This window comes from Neltuma alba, unplaced genomic scaffold (genome assembly GCF_004799145.2).
Source record: "Neltuma alba isolate B1F8T4 unplaced genomic scaffold, ASM479914v2 tig00007784_pilon, whole genome shotgun sequence".
In the NCBI taxonomy this organism is placed as follows: domain Eukaryota; kingdom Viridiplantae; phylum Streptophyta; class Magnoliopsida; order Fabales; family Fabaceae; genus Neltuma; species Neltuma alba.
The window spans coordinates 1-21,480 of NW_021634864.1; the positions used below are offsets into that span (position 1 = coordinate 1).

The 21,480-nt window shown below is 33.4% G+C and overlaps 2 protein-coding genes across 2 annotated transcripts; one reads left to right on the plus strand and one right to left on the minus strand.

The window, feature by feature from the left end:
* Positions 1-66: 66 nt before the first annotated feature.
* LOC114753213 (DEAD-box ATP-dependent RNA helicase 10-like) lies at positions 67-7,283 on the plus strand. Its single transcript, XM_028941876.1, is given in 15 exon segments — positions 67-161; positions 333-426; positions 429-473; positions 759-888; positions 1,017-1,086; positions 1,384-1,446; positions 1,656-1,730; positions 3,207-3,326; positions 3,886-3,927; positions 4,015-4,089; positions 5,550-5,696; positions 5,847-5,984; positions 6,227-6,338; positions 6,422-6,510; positions 6,896-7,283. Coding segments are annotated over 14 exon segments (1,314 nt in total). The 5' UTR covers positions 67-161; positions 333-341; the 3' UTR covers positions 7,019-7,283.
* A 6,617-nt stretch (positions 7,284-13,900) lies between these two features.
* Positions 13,901-16,627, minus strand: LOC114753214 (probable aminotransferase ACS12). Its single transcript, XM_028941877.1, has 4 exons — positions 16,054-16,627; positions 15,810-15,944; positions 15,038-15,198; positions 13,901-14,952 (listed from the first exon to the last, which is right to left on the minus strand). Exons 1-4 carry the CDS (start codon positions 16,492-16,494, stop codon positions 14,097-14,099), a joined length of 1,593 nt encoding a protein of 530 aa, XP_028797710.1. The 5' UTR covers positions 16,495-16,627; the 3' UTR covers positions 13,901-14,096.
* Between the last annotated feature and the right edge of the window lie 4,853 nt (positions 16,628-21,480).

Sequence of the window (21,480 nt, forward strand, 5' to 3'; positions counted from 1 at the left end):
CCTCTCTCCCTCCTCCAGTCTCTGATCCTCACTCGCACAGTCGGGCGCGAAGCTCGAGTTTGGGGCTCTACTCTCCTTCACGCCGACAGCCGACGCAACGCTCGAGGATCCTCACTCAGCTCGTCTTCCTTGCTTTCTGTCTCCGACGCCACACAAGGAAGGTTTACAATCCCTCTCCTTATCCCAATCCCTGAATCTGTCGCTACACGTTCATATTCACTTCTTGAATTTTCTATTTTCTTCTTGTTGAAACAGAGGATTGCATGAATAATCGTGTTCTTTATTGAGTCATAATTTCTTTGATAATGAGTTCGATTCTTTTGGCAGACTAGTTACTGAGAATGGCAGAAGAGGTTGAAGGAGTGACATTTAAGGATCTGGGCTTATCTGAGCCGCTGGTGGAAGCCTGTGAAAAGTTGGGGTGGAAAAACCATTGAAGATTCAAGCTGAAGCAATTCCTCTTGCACTGGAAGGTTGATGATCTAATATATTGGTTTATTAGTTGTTCCCCTGGCCACGGCAATTTTTTTTTTTTTTTGAAGTTTTGGAATTGCGGCTATATACCATTGATAATGAAATGTTATTGCTTTATAGAATTAGCTAGATAATTAATCAATATAATAGAAATGAAAATTAATGCTATGGCTATTGATGTTTTATGCCATTATTTTAAATTTATCGTAAATTCTTACTCCAATAGGTTTCCTGGGAATAGCTCAATATATACTGATGGTAGTTCTGTATGGACCTTTCCACAGGAAAAGATGTTATTGGGCTCGCCCAAACTGGCTCTGGGAAGACTGGTGCCTTCGCTCTTCCCATACTGCATGCCCTTCTTGAAGCGCCGCGACCAAAAGATTTTTTTGCTTGTGTGTTGTCTCCCACAAGGTTGATATCTAATCTTGTATTTAATTGTGAATTTATGCCTTTAATAGACTGAAATTGTTCTCACTGATATGGGGCTGATTTCCTTCTTATTCTTTTTTTTTTTGCTTTTGTTTTTAACCTTGATCTAGAGAGCTTGCTATTCAAATCTCCGAACAGTTTGAAGCATTAGGTGCTGAAATTGGTGTCAAGTGTGCTGTGGTAAGCTTATGTCTATTTTTGTATTGGCATGTTTTATTGTGCGTACACTCAATGGCTGTCTGCTTACTGCTTAGTAAATAATGTCTGTCTTATGGTCTTTGTTTATAATTTATGCATTGATAACCATTTCATACCAAGCCTGACAATCATGAGTTTCATGAGTCATTCCTATCTGCTTATAGTGCTCAATTTTTGTAGGCTTAACTGTATCATGTGGTGTTTTGGTGGCTGTATTCTTTTTCTACATATTCTTAGTTTAACAGTCTTTTTTAATTGTTATACCTTCCTTTTCTCTAGCTAGTTGGAGGGATTGAGATGGTGCAGCAGGCAATCAAGATAGCAAAGCAGCCTCATATTATTGTAAGTGTTACTATAGACATGCCTATGCGTTTTCTTAGTTTCTTGTTCTCCAATAGCATCTGCTAATAGTTAAGGAGCGCCTATTGTCTTTTTAAATTCCGATTTCTTAGAATATTAGTGAATGTGGGAGGAGGTGTTGATGTGGTGTGCACATAACTTTTTTGAGCTTTAGGTGGTGTTTGCATTCATGATTGTGATTTTTCTTGCAGGTTGGGACACCTGGTCGTGTTATAGATCACCTAAAAAACACTAAAGGCTTTACTCTTAACAGACTGAAATATTTGGTAAGAATTTATATTTTCATTTGATTTTAGCTTTTTTTTTTTTTTTTTTTTTGGGGAATGGGCTTGCGTGGTTGTATTTTTCATCTGTTAGTAGTATGCATTTTATGGGCTTCATTCATTGTCTAATATTGTTAGCATGTCATACAGGGCGTTTGATAATTGTTCTTTTAAAAGTTAATGCACGTACATTGCTTTGTTCTTACTCAGAGATTTCTTGCGATGAATAAGTTTGTAGGAACATTTTCTATGGTTGTTAGAATATTATTAATTTGTTCATCTTATTAGTTTAGCTAAACTCTATATAGGCCCGGCATTGGTTGTATCTCAAACTGTACAACCTTTACTCAATTATAAATAAATGTTACATAAACTTCCCTTTGTCGTGTTTCCAAAATATTCTCTATTTTTATTGTTCTTTAGAGTGGTAAATTTTGTCAGTTTGAGTGCTGCATGATGGGGCTGGTTAAAAATTTCATTTATATTTTAAAAAATAGTAAATAGTAATTTCTCATAAAATGAAAAGCATTACTTTAGACTAACACTTCGGTTTTAGGGAATTGGTTCAATGGGAAGGGGAGTGAGTGAAGGAAGGAGTTACTCTGCTATTTAGTTGGATGCCTAAGTGGGCAATGGGATGGAAATGAGATGCGGGCCCTGAGTTTTGCATCCCTTCTCATTGCAGCTGGTTTTGGAGCAGTTGTTTTGCATGAGAAACTATAATTTTTGATGTCATTTTATCCCCCGGGAGGGGGGGAGGGGAACTCATTTGTTATGCATATTTTTTCTTTAATGTAAAAATGCGTGCATAAATTGTCTTTTATTTCTCTCTTCCCTTCTAACTCAACCAAAAAATAAACAAGGCAAACGTTTCTGCACTTCCCATCCCCTTATATCATCTCTAAGACCCTGCACATGTTCCATTTTTTTCTTTCCTTCTTTCTTCGGGTATTCTAAGCAGCATGAAAAATTAGGTGGGACTTATTTCTCTTTCTCAGACCAAAGATATAGCATGCTTGGACTTATTTGCCCACCTTATTTGTTTCTGGTTTGCAAGCTTAACAGTTTCTGTATTTTTATTTTTTGTGAGCTTTCCATGGTTAGAGCAATGAAGGATTTTTGGAGATGATTTAATCATTTGATTTTGGTGAATGGACTAATGTTATCTGATGTGGATTGACGTTTGTTGATGTTTTTATGTTCCTCGTTTTAATTTTAGGTTATTTTCATTTATGTGGTTCTTGCTTTGCTAATTTGCTGTGTCGTTACGTTGAGAGAAAGATTAGTTGTAGCTGGCAATCCGTGTGCATATCTTGTAGGTTTTCTGCCTTGTGTTGATCAAGCAACCATTCTTTATGGAAGCTTGACCTGGTTGAAGATGTAGAAAATATTTTACTGTTCTGTTCTCTATAATGTACTCTGAGTTTGACTTCTGTATTATTTATTCCGAGATGCTTGATCTCTCTGCATTTTGTCCAGGTCCTAGATGAGGCTGACAGGCTCTTGAATGAGGATTTTGAGGAATCTTTAAATGAGATTCTGCTAGCTATCCCTCAACAGAGAAGAACATTTCTGTTTTCTGCTACAATGACTAAGAAGGTACATAATGGTAGATTTATTGGGAATTGTGCACTTTATAAATAATATATAATAAAATTTAAATAAATTAACATAATTTTATACTGAAAGAGGCATATGTTATAATTATGAATAAATGAAATTGTTTTTAAACATATTTTACACGTCTATTGTTTTGAAAATAATAATAGTAAGATTAATATGAAATATATATGTTTTGTTTAGATATATATTAAAATATTCTTAAATGGATTCATTAGTTCTTAAAAGCATTCATTAGATGTTTTCAAGGAATTAAAAGAGAAAATTTTACGAAGAGTTATATTTTTTTTTTTTGGGGGGGGGGTCTACTTTTATCCATATGTACATGCTCGTATCATTTTGGAGGGAGGAGACTGCCCGTTTCTCATATAACCCTTGGTTCCGTACCTGTATGTGGTGTAAAAGACATTTGCGATTTTTTTCTTCATAATGTATTCTTGATGGCATGAAATTTTGCCTCTTTAGATCTAGGTGCTTCTTTTGTTATCTGCCATCATAATTAGTACTAATTGAACGAGTTCCATTCTTGATGTTGTAGGTCCAAAAACTCCAAAGGGTTTGTTTAAGGAATCCTGTGAAGGTACAATCAACTTAGTATATTTGTTTCTACGTTAGTTTTTCTCAGCCCTTCAGATTTTGCTAAATATCATGTTGTGACCTAATTCAGATCGAAGCAGCATCTAAATATTCTACTGTCGACACTTTGAAGCAGCAGTTTCGCTTTTTGCCTGCTAAGCACAAGGTTTTTTTGTTCATCCTTGTCTGAAAAGATTTTGCTAGAATTGATTGAATTTTTTTATTACTTGGTGGTCTTTTTATTTTCTTTTGCTGTAATGAGTTCTATTTAATGGGATAGTGTTGTCATAGATTAGTTTCACTTTTGTGATTTAAAAAATAGGTTGCATCACTCATTGGTGATCAAATGGAAATCTTAGGGGGTGTTTGGGTGGAAACAAAACAATGGATTTAAAAGTGCTTTTACAGTGTACGAAATAAATATGTGGAGGAGTTTGCCTAGATTTGAGGAAAAGTGCTTTTGAAAAACACTTTTTCACGAATCCAAAACACCCCCTTATTTGTGCTTATGATTTTCTTTTAAAGAGTATATACTACATGCAGCCTATACGGTCTGAAAGAGAGAATGTGGTAATGAAGCATATGCTACTTTACAGCGGTTATCACACATTGAGCATTTATGACCAGGCCTTTGTGGTTCTTCTGTCTGCAGCTTATCGTTTTAATTGATCTTGTTGAGTACCACTGTTAAAGGACCTTTAGGTTTCCATAGTGATTTGTCCCTGTAAAACTTCTTCCTGGGGAGTTGGAAAGAAAACAAGAACTTGCTGGGATATTCAGTGGTGAAGTTTAGTCGAAAGTCTTATGTTTCTATTGTAGTGTGAGTGTAGAGAATCAAATAAGAGAAGAAAAGGACTTTTTGTCAGTAGCTTCTTTATCATAAAGACTTCTGATAAAGTGCAAATTCCCAGATATATGGTCGTCTTTATCATTAATACTTTCTATATTATGGGTGTAGTGAGACTGTAGAGAATCAAGGTGACGTAGTGTGGAAAGGCTTTGGAAAAGAATGTGGCCGTACAAAGGTCATTTGAATTTCCAGTTCCAGAACCATTACCTGCATTAAAGGCCAGGAGTCCAAAAGATACGCAAGAGATAAATTTCCTGGGCTTTTAGTTAGTTGGGGAGGGTTGTGTTCTGTAAATATTAAAGGGAGTAGGAGTTAGTTAGTCATGGTAGTCACGATGTTAGATATTTGTGACCTAACCGATAGGCGGCTTTAGGCTATTATAAATAAAGGGGCCCAGGGCCCTGATTATGTTATGTCGTTTGTTATCAGATTAATCCGGTTCTGAGTTCTCTCTGTATCTCCCTCTGGCTTCTATTCCCCCCCCCCCCCCAAAGAAAAAGAAAAAGAAACAGACAGTCTCTCCTTACCCTTCTATGCGCATGAGGTTGCTGAGTTGCCGTTCTGCTTGTTCTCGTGTTGGCCATCCTTGTTCTTTAAAACTCATGGAATTAGTCTTTTGATTCCACACATCACCTATTTTGCCCCTAGGGCAATATATATGGACTCTAATGGACCTTTAACCATATCGTGCTTCCTTTTGTGAATTTGGTTTCATGACTAATATCATGTGTGACTTTGACGACAATGTTCATGATTTTATCGTGTGTCACTTGCAGGATTGCTACCTCGTCTATATTCTGACTGAAATGGCTGGAAGTACGTCCATGGTGTTTACCCGCACATGTGATTCGACCCAGCTCCTGGCTTTAACTCTTAGAAATTTGGGCCTCAAAGCCATCCCAATTAACGGTCATATGAGCCAGGTAATTATTCTGATTTGGATATTTCTAATTTGTTGGTTTCTACTTTACCTCTGTGAGAGCATGAGAGGGATGCTAGGATCAGAGAAAGTACACGTCTCTGGGTGTGCAAATGAGACGTCTATAACCTTCACTACGGGTATCTTGTGACAGTCAAAGAGACTTGGAGCCTTGAACAAGTTCAAGTCTGGAGATTGCAATATTCTTATTTGCACAGATGTGGCAAGTAGAGGTCTGGACATTCCTACAGTAGATATGGTTATCAACTATGATATCCCTACAAACTCAAAGGTAATAATACTATTTATTTTCAAACCTCTATTGACTTTTGTGTGATTTGAGATTGATCAGCACAATCATACCATAATTCTTAGTTCATTTGTCTTCAATATCATGGTTCTACGGGGCATGACTTACACGGATCTGGACTCATTAAGTTCATTAAGTTGCGAAACGAGAAGAGCTTTTTTTTTTTTTTGGGAAATTTTGTCACTTGTTTCTGTGCAATGGATTTCTGATCTTGTGAGCTACAGGATTATATACATCGTGTGGGAAGAACTGCGCGGGCAGGGCGATCTGGCGTTGCCATTTCCCTTGTGAATCAATATGAACTGGAGTGGTACATTCAGATAGAGAAGCTTATAGGTAAGTTGTGCATCCCCTTCGGGCTTTGCTTTTGCCATTCCAATGAAGGAATAAGGTTTAAATATGTAATTTGCATATCTCAGGCAAGAAGTTACCAGAGTATCCTGCGCAGGAAGAAGAGGTTCTGCTTCTGGAAGAGCGTGTCAGCGAGGCCAAAAGATTATCAGCAATGGTAGATGATTTAATGAGTTTAAGGAGAATATCGATTATTAGACAATTGGGATGTTCTTGTTTTTAAGATTATAATATTGTCCTTACAACCAATTCTCCAATCAAATTTTAACACTTGGATTTTTTCATAAATATAATAATAGCCCGTTATATTTAAGTATTGGTTTGAGAAAAAGCTCTAGTGGTGATATTTGATTGGAGAATTACTTGTAGTGAATATAACTAAATGGACCCAAGTCGTCTTTGGAAGATTTAGCTTGGATTTGAACTATCTTATCATATTGTTTGTTAACATCTCATTATGAGGAAATTAGTAAGCTAGTGAGCATGATTTGCTTTACATAACTGTGTAATGACTTTGCTAAACTATTTATTTTCTGATGCAGAAAATGAAGGAGAATGGAGGGAAGAGGAGAAGGAAGGGTGAAGGAGATAATGAAGAGGAAGATATTGAAAAATATTTAGGTCTCAAAGATGGAAAATCATCCAAGAAGTTCAAAAGGAAATGAGACTATACCTCAGCAGATTAGTTTTTGCAATCTTTCATTGTATATGGCAATTTTGATATTTATTATTTATTTATATTTAATATACTTGTTGCGTTAGGTCCAGTTTTCTTAACTATAATGCGCTCCTGCTATTGCTAATGTCATTGTTCAGAGGGCTTGGTATTGAGGGATCTAGATGAATTGTATGATAGGGAAAAACTGATGTTATAAACTTTACCAATGAACCTTTTCCAGACTCCAATCTGTCTAACTTCCTTTGAATTCAGTGTAGTTTTACAAATTCGTAGATGATTGGTGGTGAATATTACAATATATTTTGAGAAATTAAAGGATGTCATTGTTGAATTTTATCGTGTTAACAAGGTTCTCTCTTCGGAGCTGTAAGTAATGTTTATCATTTTTTCGGAAAATGGCATTAAAATACTACTGAAATTTTGAAAGAATTTGAATTTTAGTAGTCCATGTAATTTTGAATGGAATTTTAAGATATTGGGAAAAACATTATTGCCTCTCATTTTTATTTAAGGGTTGAGCTGTAAATTTGTTTTGTTTGTTTTTTTTTTTTATTAAAAATGTTAACTGTCAATGTTAATATCTTAACAGTTAATAATTTTTTTTTAACAACATTGTTATAATTTTAAATTTTTAGGTCCACCAACCCAAAATAACTTTGACGTACTCAACATTCTTGAATATAAATTTTTGGACAAATTTATAAATTAACCTTTTATTTAAATACTCCTAAGCATCGGTTATTGGAGTTTCAGTGAGTGATCTTGTTGATTGTCAATAATCAGAAATTCAACGTTGAAGCCTTATTGCTGGTGTCAGTGAAATTACTTTTATATTTTTTAAATTTTTAAAACAAAAGTAATAAATAACAAAATTAAAATAGTCAATAGGGAGTTAAATTTAATAAATACTAATTTCGATTCTCAAAATATAAGATCTCATTTATAATTTATAAACGAGTCAGCAGTATGAGTATTCTCCGTGAAATAACAGTAGTTAATACTAAATAGCAAAATAACAGTAATAAATAGTAAAACTAGAATAATAAATAATGAAGTGTATGATTATTTACTGCATTAATTTTGTTATTTACTATTTCGAAAATTCAAAGAACCTCCCACATTTGAATAAATTAATGCAGGAGGTTTCTACTGCTTACTGACTATTTAAATCCGCAAAAGAGATGGCGCCTGATTGTGACGAGGCCAAAGAGAGTGGTTCAGAGGGATATGTGAATCGGTCCCAATCCTCCATTGCAGTTTTGAAGTAATTGAATGCGCACAAGAAAAAAATTCCTTTCAAATCGATATACTTAACTCCCAGAGAACTGAAATGAATTGATGAAGGATCAGCATTGATGATGCGCCAAAACTTGCACAGCTTACAGTGTTTTATTTACAAGAGTCGCAGGTTTGATGCCCAAGCCACCCTCTTCCACTGGAGAGAGAAGCAAAATTATTCTTGAGATGGATGCTGCTTTTTTCTTGAGTCTCCCCAAAACAAATCTATGCATGCAGAATCAATAACAGAATGGAAATTTTGGGAGCTTAACATGAGATATATATATATATATATATATATTTATATGATTGCAGCTGGAGTTAACCTTGAAGCTTGAGAGAGTAATTTCATTCTCCAAGAGTTTATTCCGCTTTTGACTTATTTCCCATAACATCAATCCAGGTGCCCAAGTATTTTCCCAATTCTTCTGCTATTCTGACTCCTAGCAAATTACCCATATGATATTTGTCATGGTGAACCCAAATAGGACTGAAGATAATAGATGATTCGTAGAAAAAAGAAAAGAAAAGAAAAAGAAACGAACATAGTAGATGATTTGCTTTTGTCAGCTAACTATCCAGGTCATCTGCTATATATATCTAGGACCTCCTTCACACGAGATAGATTGTAGATCACACTCGAAGAAAATATAATCATGAGCCTGAAGGAGATGAGAAATTAGAGAGGCAGCTTGACAAATCTTCCAAGTTCCATCCTCTCTTTTTAAGGCAGGTTTTGAAGTTCTTAGCTTTCCCCTTAAATGCTATGGCATGGAAGTACTTAGTGTTGCGTTCCCCTTCTTCCTTCCATTTCAACTTTGCTTTTTGTTCCCAAAAACTGTTCTGGCAATCATACAAGAATCCCAAAGCAGCAATACTAGAGTTAACAACATAGGAAGCAGGACATAAGGGAGAGCCAATCACAGGTGCAGAAGGCTCTATCAATTAGTCTTTCCCATACTGCTACCTTGCCAATTATTTGTCCATGTGAATTTGGGTCCATGTAGATTAATTTTAATTGATGTGTTGTAACAAGAAACTAATGATATTAATGTTAATGACTCACTGAATGCCCAAACACAAACTAATAGACATGTTTAATTGATATGGAATCAATAACTGCATCTGGATTGCCTTCGGTTATCATGTGCTAATAAAATATTCAGTCAGACATTTAAGTATAAGGATTCTTAGATACGCTCCATTTGGGGATGCAGAAAACATCAACTCGACTTACAAGTTGGAAAAGGAAAGATCTTCACCTTGTAGGAAGTACTTTTCCAATCAAACTTTTAGTGCTGTCTGCCATGCCTAGTTACAATGTGCAATCAAACTTCTCCCGTAAGTTGTCTAGAATTTTGCGCAACAAGAGGGGGAAAAAAAAAACAGCACTTGATTTCTTGTGAATGTGCCAAGAAGGATATATATAAAAGAGGGAGGGTTGAGAGTGAAGAATCTCAAAGGGCCAAAATTTAGTTTATATATCACGAAACTTTGATAGGGCCTCATCACCAACAAAAACTGTTTGTGGGTTAAAGTGGGTAACGGTAATAATTTTCCTTTTGGTTTTGATAGATGGACTCCATTAAAGGAACCGCTCATTCACCATGGCCACAATGGAGATCGAGTCTCACATGAATGAGTCTCGAATAGGAGGTTGGGATGATACTAAGAAAAGGGAACAATATTTCCATAGAGAAGTGATCAATCAAATCATTCTTGTTACGCCTCCGAAGCAAACTGGTTTCATGCTAAGCTTTGTCTCTGGCTTGCTTTTCCAGAGAACTTTTCAATACCTGAAGAGGTGCCATCTTTGACCTTACTGGTCCTTAGTGGCTTATTTAGATGGCTTTCGTTCTGTACTTCTTCTGGTTCAATATATGCATATAATCATCTTGTTGCTCCGTAGTTTCTTGCATGGTGGCAGTGTCTTGACTGGCGGGTAGCATCGGTACTCTATTTTGCGTTTAGATTCTTGGATTTTGTGTGACGTGGTTTTGCTTTTAGGTCTTATGTTAAAGTCACATATAAACAAAAAATGTGTGCCTTATGCTACAATTATATTGAGTCTACCTTAAATGTACTTAAGGTTGGGTTCGTCTTGATGTAGCTGTGAGGTCTCATGGAAGATAGTGGTGGAAACTAGATTAAGGCTTGGGTTAGAAGTTGAGCATCATGCCTACTACTTCGACGGATTAAGTTTCAATGGTTTAGAACTTTGTTGGGCTTGCATGAAGGTTGGACTTTGTTATGAAGGCTTAGAGCCCTTTTTACCCAAAGACACTCCCTTGAGTAAAAATCTTGACATTCTCTTTGAGGGGTGAAGTTCTCTCACATTTGTGCCCTGAGATTGGAAGCATCATCACTTATAAAGTTATAATTGGATACTTTAACTCGTGCAAAAAAAAAAGAAAAAGAAGCTTTTTAGACCGGTTAAAAACAGTTTTTTAGACCTTATATGAAATCAATCTAAATAAGAACGGTATAGAAAGTCAAGTACTTTCTAGAGCACAGACATAACTGATTTTGAAAGTTATTTTTTTAGATTAGTTTCCAAGATGAGCTCTAAAAGGTAAATTTCTTATGAGGTCTGAAAATGAGGCTTTCTGGGCCATACGTGGGCATGTGCAATATAAAAAGTGACACTTATTTTTGAAAGAATAAATAAATAGACATTTTTTTGGATTGGAGTTTATTTTAAAAAATCAACCCTAATTCCAAAAAATATCAAATGGTTGTATTTTTTGAAAAAATCAACACACATAATTTAAGTAAGCTATGAAGATTGTAAATAAGTCATAAAAGTCACAAGTGATATGATAAAAACTCGTAGGAAGTCTCCTTTCTTTAGGCAATCTTCATATTCAAAGACATCCACTCTTCCATACTTTATTGATCAATACATACAAAAAATTTAATATGATCGTGACTTCAGATAGTTGATTACTCGCGTTGATTTTGAAACCCCTCTTATAGAACGTACACATATCTTCTTAAAGCTGACATGAGCTAGGAGCTTGATGTTCTGAGCTAAGCTTTTTCCTCTTCTTTTGTGTAGTTTTTCCAATAGACTTGTTTGTTATTTTCGTTAAAAAAGAAAAAAAAAAAAAAATAAGGCACTGGCTAAGGACAAAATGAATGGTGACTAATGATCACATAAATGGTACCCTACGCTATCTTGCTCAAGAGGCAGAACAAATGAATTCCCAAGACATGGTTCTTAGGGAAGCCTCCTTCAGCTGGAAGCCTTTTCTAGTTCATAATTTTAATTCTACCTCCGATTCTAAATATAATAACTAATTAGAGGGATTGTATTTGATTATAAATATAAGATTTTAATCGACTTTGTCTCCTAAATTTATAATGTTTTCTCCAAAATATTCCTATTGATGGTAAGGGTTTCCATGAAGAAGTAGTTCTAATATACATCACTAAATAGGATAATTTAGAAAAGTCAACACACATTTGTTATAAATAAATAATTTAACTAATTTTTTTAATCTTCCCAGATTAATTATTTATCTCTTGTATTAAGAATAGGAATAGTCATAAGCAGTGTTATCTTAGGTTTTCCGTCTTTTGTTAAACTTTCATTTCATACCCTTATTATTAAAAAAATGGAAAAAGGGAATGGTATTTTTTTAGTAATTGTAAGAGCATAATGTATAAATATATCTTTTACATATATTTGAGGTATAGTGAATGTATGACAGTTTACTTTGGATTTACGAGTGTCTCGTGTTTAAGCTTCTAGAGAATCAATGTTCAATTTAATTTAAGGTCTAAATTCTACTAGTTCTTAATTTTAATTTTTTTTTTTGGAAAAATTTTGAATGATGTATAAGTTGAATGATTTAGATCAAATATACATACCTTCCCCATTCATAAAGAGAACAATTAAAGCCCATTAATTTTAAAAGGTGTTTGCTTGAAATAGTTAGAGATGAGCATCATATGCCCATTTATGAGATGAAATCCAGGCCGTCTGTTTTTAATATATTTAACTTAGATGGCTTAATTATAAAATTTGGCATTTTTTGAAGTTAAAAGTTTATTACATTTTCTTTCTCATAGAAATATTATCTTAAAAGTAGAATATAAAAGTATTATTTTTATTATATATTTTTATTGAACTAAAATATTTAAATCATAAATCAAAACAAAATAAATCGAAACCATCTTTTTGTAACAATAACCATCTAGTTTTAGCATCGGATGTGAAATTTCTGATAGTCCATTCATTTGGAGCCCACATGTCCAAAATGTTTGGGGTCACAGTTCTCCAGCCACTAATATTATCCACTTCCGTGGACCCACACTACTGAGTGTACAAAGTTTGTGCCTCTTGTTTAGGATACCTGATTCACTTCTGACCCTTTTTGGGGTTTGGAATCCGGCATCAACACACTCGATTCTATCATCATTATGTCCTTCTCATGTATAAACAATTTAACCTCTTAATAATAATTAAATGGAGCAAATGGGTAAACTTCTTTGAAAGTGAGTGCAACAGAATATTATTTAGCTTTCGAACTAATATACTAATATGATCTAACTATTAAATTAATATATATCACATTCGGTCTTAAATATAAAAAAGTAGTTTGCAGTGTAAATTACACCATAAACTATCTCTTATATTTAGAACTAAAAATACTATATGTATTTTAACATAAAAAGTAATTAGACTAATTAGTATATATGATCTAGCTGTTGTCAGAATTAGACTAGACTGGCTGATTTAACTAATTAGATTGAGAACCGACCATACATCTAGTATGAAACATCCCTAGATTAGCTAAAAGTGAACCAATGAAAATTGGTGGAAAACCTGTTAGAATTATGTGTCATATATATTTGGCTAATTATGGAAATGTATACTATATGTGATGATTTTTGATGGGGTAAAGAAGTAATTTTACCCCATGACATTATTTTTCAGGTTCTCCTAGCACCCCAATCTTTTTAATAATGCAATTTTACCCACGATCTTTTTATTTTGAATGTAATTTTACTTTTGATCTTTTTATTTTGGTTCACTTGAGAAATAAGATCAAAGGTAAAATTACATTCAAAATAAAAAGATCATGAGTAAAATCATACCATTAAAAAAATTAGAGTGCTGGGTGCATATGAAAAATAAAATGATAAAATTGCACCTAATGAACAACTTTCATTATAGTATTGATGTGATTAATTATAAATTTAGCATGTATAACAAGGATATACATATAAATGTTATTTAAAATATTTTTATGCTACATAGTTTTAAATTATATTAATTGAATTAAAACTAATCATACTATGACACAACCATTAAGGGGTATTTGAATTAACCTTTTGAAAATAATTTTATTAAGTATGAAATAAATATGTGAAGAAAACTTATGTAAAAATATTTTTTCAAGTGCCCCGGAGTTCCCAAACATCCCCTACTTGGCTTGGTTTTGAAAACATTGGTGCAAAGTTAAGGCTCAAAGCAATCTGATTCTTTTCAGGCATGAATAGACCGGAAGATCATATCGGATAACGATTTTAGATGCTTCATATTGTAAATAGTAGCAAGCTCAATGATTTAAAATCAACCCAATTGTCAAAAGAATTATGGCTTTTACCATTTCAGAATTTGCATTTACTTGCGGTGGGACAAATTAACAAAACCAGGACCAATCAAAACAACTTCCCTCTATAGCTAGAATTGTACAGACTATAAAATTTTTCCTGAAGCGGCCGCATAAGAGAGTAACATCAGGAATCACCGAAGAGGCCAACAAAATCACAAGATATCAGCCAGAAGATTTACAAGTTTCAACAACTCTCCTGATCCGTTCAATAATTAAAGGAACATCCTCCAAAGCAAAAGTAGTAAAACAAATACGAAACCATCCTGGTTCTATGCAATGACAAGCTGAACCCGGAGTTATACTGATCTTGGCAACACTTAGAAACTTCTCCCATAAGTCAAGTTCCCCTTTCTCACTGTACGGGCGGATTAATTCACTCATATCAGCCCAACAGTACACACCAGCACTACTCTTAGCACACTTGATTCCTAGTTTACTCAAACCAGCCTCAAATTCTTTGTGAATTTCTCTGATTCTCTTCTGGTTGGTGTCGATGTACTCCTGAACAAATCTTTGATCTGAAAGCATTGAAACAACAAGCCGCTGGGTTGGAGCAGATACTGAGCAAAATCTAGTCATCTTCTTAGCAGCAGCCAAAACACTCTTGTTAAATGAATATATAGCCCCAACTCTAAAACCAGGAAGAGCGAAGTCCTTTGACAGGCCATATATTATATGAACCCGGCTCTTGTCTATATATTCTAAATCAAGAAGTTCAGCAATACTCACAAACTTTTCACTCCCATACACGGAGCCTGCATATATTTCATCAGAAACTATATGAATATTTTTCTCCTGGGCAAATTCTAGAAGACTGTAAAGCATGTCCTCTGATAGCAGGTTGCCAACGGGGTTAGATGGATTAGAAAAGAGAATTCCACGAACTTTAACTCCTCGTTTTCTTGCTTGACTATATGCTTGTTCGAGAGCAGTGATACTTAAATTGAAATTGTCCGTACTACGACAAAAAACAGGAATCAGCTCCACTCCTGTTCGCCATCTGACATCCCTGTCAAAACTGCATATTTCCTTCTAGGTCAGCTTCTAGAACTACACAAGTAAGAAGAATTAGATGCTTGAAAAGTTTTCACACCATCAATTACCCTGGATAGTAAGGTGTGGGGACAAGGAAAGCATTTCCATGATCAGCCAAGCAGAAAGATAGTATTTCAATGGCAGGAGTAGCACCAGATGTCAATACAATATTGGATGGGTCAAAGTTCACAGACCCTCCCAATACCTGAGACATAAAATTTGACAAGGCCTGCAAATTAAGTGAAAATAAATAAATAAAAATTAAATGTATCAGATACAACAATGGCACAAGCCTAGATGAATTGCAATATAGCTATCAAATACAATCAAATAAACAAGGTCGAGAGCATAAGGATGGAGCAAATGACTTTAGTACATGAAGCAAAATGCCTCTTTTCTGCAGCAAGCTGTAGACATCTATGCTATGCAAAATGGTAGCCAGTAAGCATATACGCTTCACAAGTTCAAGTTTCTAATTCAGCGTTTGAGAATGAAGTTAACCTAAAGTTAATAATGCAAATTCGCAATTATTGAAGTGAAAGCGGAATAACAACACGGAAGGGCATTACCAGCAAAGGCAACTATCCATTAGGAAGTAGATATCGGCATACAGTCAAAAAGGAAAACTGAACTATACAATCCGCAATCCAGAACAAGTTGACACTTGACATAATTGTTTTAAAAAAAACAATAATAAATATGGACATTGACATTGAATAGGTTTTCAGAATTAAAAGGAGGAAACTACAAATATTAGTTTCGACATGCAAGTATTTTCCAAGTGTATTCCGGAATCAAAACGGCACTGTAAAACTCAACTACTAACAAAATGTATTTTACCATTTTCATTTCCTCTAACCCATCAAATGGCTGGTACATTGCAATCCCATTGATACTCAAATTGACATCATCGGTTCCAATAAGGGATTCCTTCACGTTTGCTGACAACCACTTCTCAATTAAATCCAAACACAACTACCATAAACGAAAGCTCCAGGTTAGCTCAAGGCCCCAAAAAGAAAAAGGAAAAAAAAAAACTAAGTCCGTGTGATAAACTCACGGAAGAAGCAAAACAGAAACTAACCTTATTATCAGACAATCCGAGCTGAATTATCCCATCAGGGTTGTTCAGCGGATCGTACGGATCCAGAGACACTCTATCCAGACCAATGTAATATGGCGAAGAATCAGGCTTCGCAATCATATTCGCGAGGGAGGACACCCGAACCTGACCAATGGATCCACGGCTGGACAAATTGGTGCGGGACGATGATCGAGGGAGGTCCGGGAGATTAGAGGAGGACGAAGAGGGGGACGGAGGATTCGAGGAATTTTTGGAACGGTTCCGTTTGAGATAGAGTTGGAGGAAGTAGAAGAGAGCACAGGGGATGAGAGAACCAAGAAGAAGGCCTCCTCTGCCTTGGACGACGCCTTGGAGCGGCACTATGAGCCTCATGCCTGTGGCTCCCGCGGCGCTTCGATTCTGCTCGTCGGTTTCAGTGGTCGAGGATCGGGTCAGGGTCATGGAATCGGCGGCAGGACCCACCGGAGATTGATGCCGGATTTGGTCCGTGAAGCGGAGGAGATACTGGCGCCGCTGGAAGGCTCAAGATTTGGACAGCGGTGGGCTGATGAGGTCACACTCACCAACCTGTGTGCTTCTTTTTGTTCTATCCCGGCGCTCCTTTCTTCGTGAACGCTTGATTTTTCCTTCGGATAAATCGAAATAAATAAAAATATATTTCGTTTTTTTTTGGCCACGTATTTCCTTTTCTTTTCTGCCAACGTGTTTATTTCGTTTATTAATTTTAGTGAGTTAATTGAATATATATATATATATATATATATATATGCATTTAAAGAAACTTGGGCTCTTATATTTGCTCTTCCTCTTCCTCCATTATTTATTTGTTTATTTTAATAGTGAAAGAAAGCAGAATGAAATTAAAAAAATCATGCAAAGGAATTAAGTGAAATTGAGGTATCCCCAAACCATGCTAGACTAGTATTTCAACTTCAAAAGTTCCTCTCTCTTCTAACATGTTCAATATTAATCAACCAATCAGTTTAAGCATGTCATGGCTTTTGTAAATTACATTTCAATTATCATTAAGATTGTGATTTCCATTCCATATAAGCTTAATTGCATCCAAATAATCATTTCTCAAGCAAACTCATCTATATTTCCCATCCCATGCCCTTGTAAGACTAATAAGGCATGCTCAAAGACTCAAAAGTTTAGGCATTAAAGGATTTTCATTTTGTGTATTAAACGTTACTAAGTTTTTTTTTTCCCTTATGATTTTGAAAGTATTGAAAACCAGACTGATTAATACTGATTGAGAAAGTAAGTCAAGAGTCAGTAAATTAGATAGAATCAACTTGGGAGTCAAACTGGTGCATAATTAAAAAAAATTAAAATTTTATTATACCATCTAAAGACTAAATATCACTTCAATACCTTGAATTACTAATGAAATAATCAAATATTTATAATTTCAACGTTCTACACAATTCCTTTGACAAATTGATATTATAATATCATGCTACCAAACCACTAATTATTTATCCTGGCAAAATATCAGATATATGATAACAAAATATTCCTCTTCACAATTGTTCAATCACTAAATAATAATTATCAAATGTAATTTAAAAAAAAAGAAAAGAAAAAAGTTTTTCATCAAAATAGCTTTAAAGAAAGAAAGAAGCAACTCGAAACCCAACAAACTGATCAAATTAACCAGATTGGTCCAGGTCATCCTGAGTCAAATTTTTCCACCTCATGAGCAAATTAACTGATCAAATACTTGGCCGATATGCAGCTCGATTTTCAATATAGTGATGATCCTTAATAATACCACCGCATTTGACCACACCATTCCTATGCTCTGTGAAGAATTTGTGGTTTTGATTTTTCTCTCCCATTTTATTAGTTAGTTACATATACCCTTTTGATATCTGTTTATAGGAGACAATGCACATTAATTAAAAAATCAGTTAAAATTAATTAGAGCTAATAAATATGTAGAAAACATTATCTCTGATGCTAAGATCTAATTTATAATACAATTATAAATAGAAACAAGTTATGCTCAAAAAGTATCTCTTATACAAAAGATGGGAGGAGTATCATTCTTTTCAATGGTAACTTTTTTGGGCAAATTTAATTTAGTAGTAATGACGATCAATTGTTGTCACTAGTTAGTTCCGCGGCATAAAAGCTAGCTCCACTTTAAGTGCAAGGTCGTAAGTTTATTCATATTTATAGTCTCATGTCAATAACATTCATCCTTATAATTTTACAAAAAACGATAACCAACTATTCAAAAGTGGTCAAAGAGAGAATAATTATGTGCTTTGAAAAAAAAATTTGACGGGAAAAAAAAAGAAAGTTTATTATTATTATTTTTTAAGTGAGGGTATTTTCTTCTTATTTTTTTCCCAATCCTCCTTTCAGCAAAGGATGATTAGATAAAGAATCAAACCAATGGCACCAAACTCTAATTTTTCAGGTTAAAACAGATTGGTTGGGATTAATCAGTTTGATTTGACTTGGCTTATTCTGCGTTATGCCAGAGTGGGGTGTGTGTGTTTTTTTGGCCTGGGGGGGTTTGGGGAGTGTAATTCTGGATAACTTCAATTTAAATTTATATTTATTGGTCAAAATAAAAAAATATAATATTCTGACTATCCTTCTAGTTTACATTAATTACACATACTTTTTTTCCATTTTAAAAACATACAGTTTAGTTCAATTAGTTAATACCGGCAGGTATTCTAAAAAGATTCTAAAAATATTATTTTTAATTAAAATTTATATTGAAATAAATTTTATTTACTATTTTACCCCTCATTTTAATAAATTTCTAAATTATATTTTTACAGTTATAAGAATTTTATTCAGTTAATATAAATATAAAAGACTTGATTAAAAATTAAACTAATTTTTTCAATGAGCATATATACTTGAGTACATACGTTTATAAATTTTCGTAGTAAAAAAGCGTTTAAAAGTTTTGAATTATAAATTTAGATAATTTATAAAATCTTTCAAACTTATATTATTTAGATTTATGATAAACAAAAGCTATGTATTTGAAATATCTTTTTAGAATATAAAAGAAATCAAATTAAATAATTTCCAATAAATATGATAAAATATTAAAATTATAAAATTTTATGATTTGGATCAGAATTAATAAATTTTATAACATATTAGAAATTTTAAAAATATATGTGTTACAATTATTTTTTTGATTTTATAAAGAACGAATGTCTAAATAATTATTAAGTTAAAAAATGATATTTTGGTCCAAAAAAATTTAAAGTCGAACTTAATAGTCAACTAACAGTTTGGATGAATAGCAATGGAATCTTAAATATAAAAAAAAGTTTCTATAACATACATTTTAATTTTAAAGGAGATTTATACACGTTCTCAAAATAGATGGAAAGTTTGTGTATTTGAAGTGAAATAGAAGGGTGATCAATATATTTTACTCAAATAAAAATTGATATTTATAAACTTAGACGTTATCAACTCCATGTTAAAGATATTTTATTTTAAAAATCAATTTAACAATGTTTTTCTGAATTAGTTTTCCTAAAATATGAAAAAAAGCCTCTTTTCTATATATGCGAAAATGTTCCATTAACATCCAGATTTGTAATATTTGCATATCCAAGTATCAATTTATTTAAATCGCAAAATATATCTCAAATGATGACATTATTCTTTAAGTTGTCATACCTCATGTTCTAAATATAAGAACTAGTTGGGAGTCCTAAATATAAAATATTAATTCACTTTGTTTTTTCTATTTATAATGTATTCTAAAAAATATCCTTATTTATTGTAATGTATTTCCACCCAAGTAAAATTTCAGATAATTTAGGAAACTTAACACACATTTGTTACTAATAATTAACTTAATTAATTTTTTTAATCTTTTCAAAATTAGTTATTTTTTTTATATTAAAAATCCGAGATAATATTACTAATGAGGTTGGCTAAAAAAGAAGGTTCTAACATTTAATAAGGAAAAAAACCATTGTGTTAAAACTTGAAATATTGTACCAAAAAAAGCTTAAGCTATGAATTGACCCATGCGTCAATTATTTGGGTTTAGGCCTTATATTAAAATAGATTGACCTGCAACAAGGACAATAAGGATGCTGATTCACCTAAAAATACAAGAAGAATAATGATTGGAGAAAAATATTAGAAATAAAAGGCTATCGTTTTGAGTAGTTTGATTATGTTCAAACACACAAGAATTGAAATTAAAAAAAAAAAAAAGAAAGGTCAAACCAAACCCAACCTTACTTGGTTTTAGTTAAGTTTAAGTTTCTTTCAACAATTTAAATACTTTTTCAAGTGCATTTAACACTTCAACAATTCATCTGGTATTTTAAAATATTTTTCTGAATATAACACCCTAAGTTAGGGTGTAGTGTGAGAGTATTTAGTGTTACACCTTACTACTAAAGTGACTTAGAGTTCAATTAGAACCATTTTAAACCATATTGGATGGCCTTGGGTTCAAAAATATCCAAAAAACATTGATTTTCGGATTTTTACCATTCATGTGGTAAAAATCCAGTTTTCTGATATAACTTTGAAAAATCATAACTTAATCCAAAAAAAATTAAAATGGAGTGGTTCAAAATTCTGTGAAAAGCTCTTTGAATTCATTTTCAAGAAAAAATAATCTTAGAAATTAATTCTGTATGAAAAAGTGCCAGATCTTTATGAAAGTCAACTCTGTCTTTTTAGTAAAAATCCTTTTTTCAGATTTTGGACCTTAACTTTGAAAAATCACCAAAAATCGTATAGCTAGCTATTTTTAACGTGCTATCCATTAATTTGAAGCTTATGATGTGAACTTTAAGCATACCAAATTTCGTGAAGAAATTCGTTCGGAAACTTAATAAAAACGTAGCTCCAAGTTAGCGTCCTGCTTAGGGTCACAGCATCCCATCATTATACATTTACATAACCAAAAATATAATTGTTTCCTCATGGTTCACCACCACATTTTTCCTTGAATTTGCAGTTTCTATTTTTGTGATTCAACCCTAAAATGTTAGGTTATATATGGGGAATGAGATTTCAATGAAATCCTAGTAGTAAGATCAATCAACCAAAACATCAACTTGCACCATTATAAAGCATTTCACATTAGCTATCATAGGATAACTAATCTTTTTATAATAGGCAACCTCAACATGCAAGGCCATGACAACAAATGCAAGGAGCAATCATATCACAATCATCATAGTTCAACCATACAATAACAAGCATTCATGTCATGAATAACAATGCAAAGTTAACATTAGTGGCTAATTAAATCCCACTACTTTAATCCAAAAGCTTTTTGCTTCTTTGATCTTCTTCTTCTCCTCCATAATTAACAAACCTTAACATCACAAACCATAAAAGGGGCAGCAATATTACCAATCAAACCATATCAAAAATCAATAACAAAACTCAATTAAACCCTTGCCC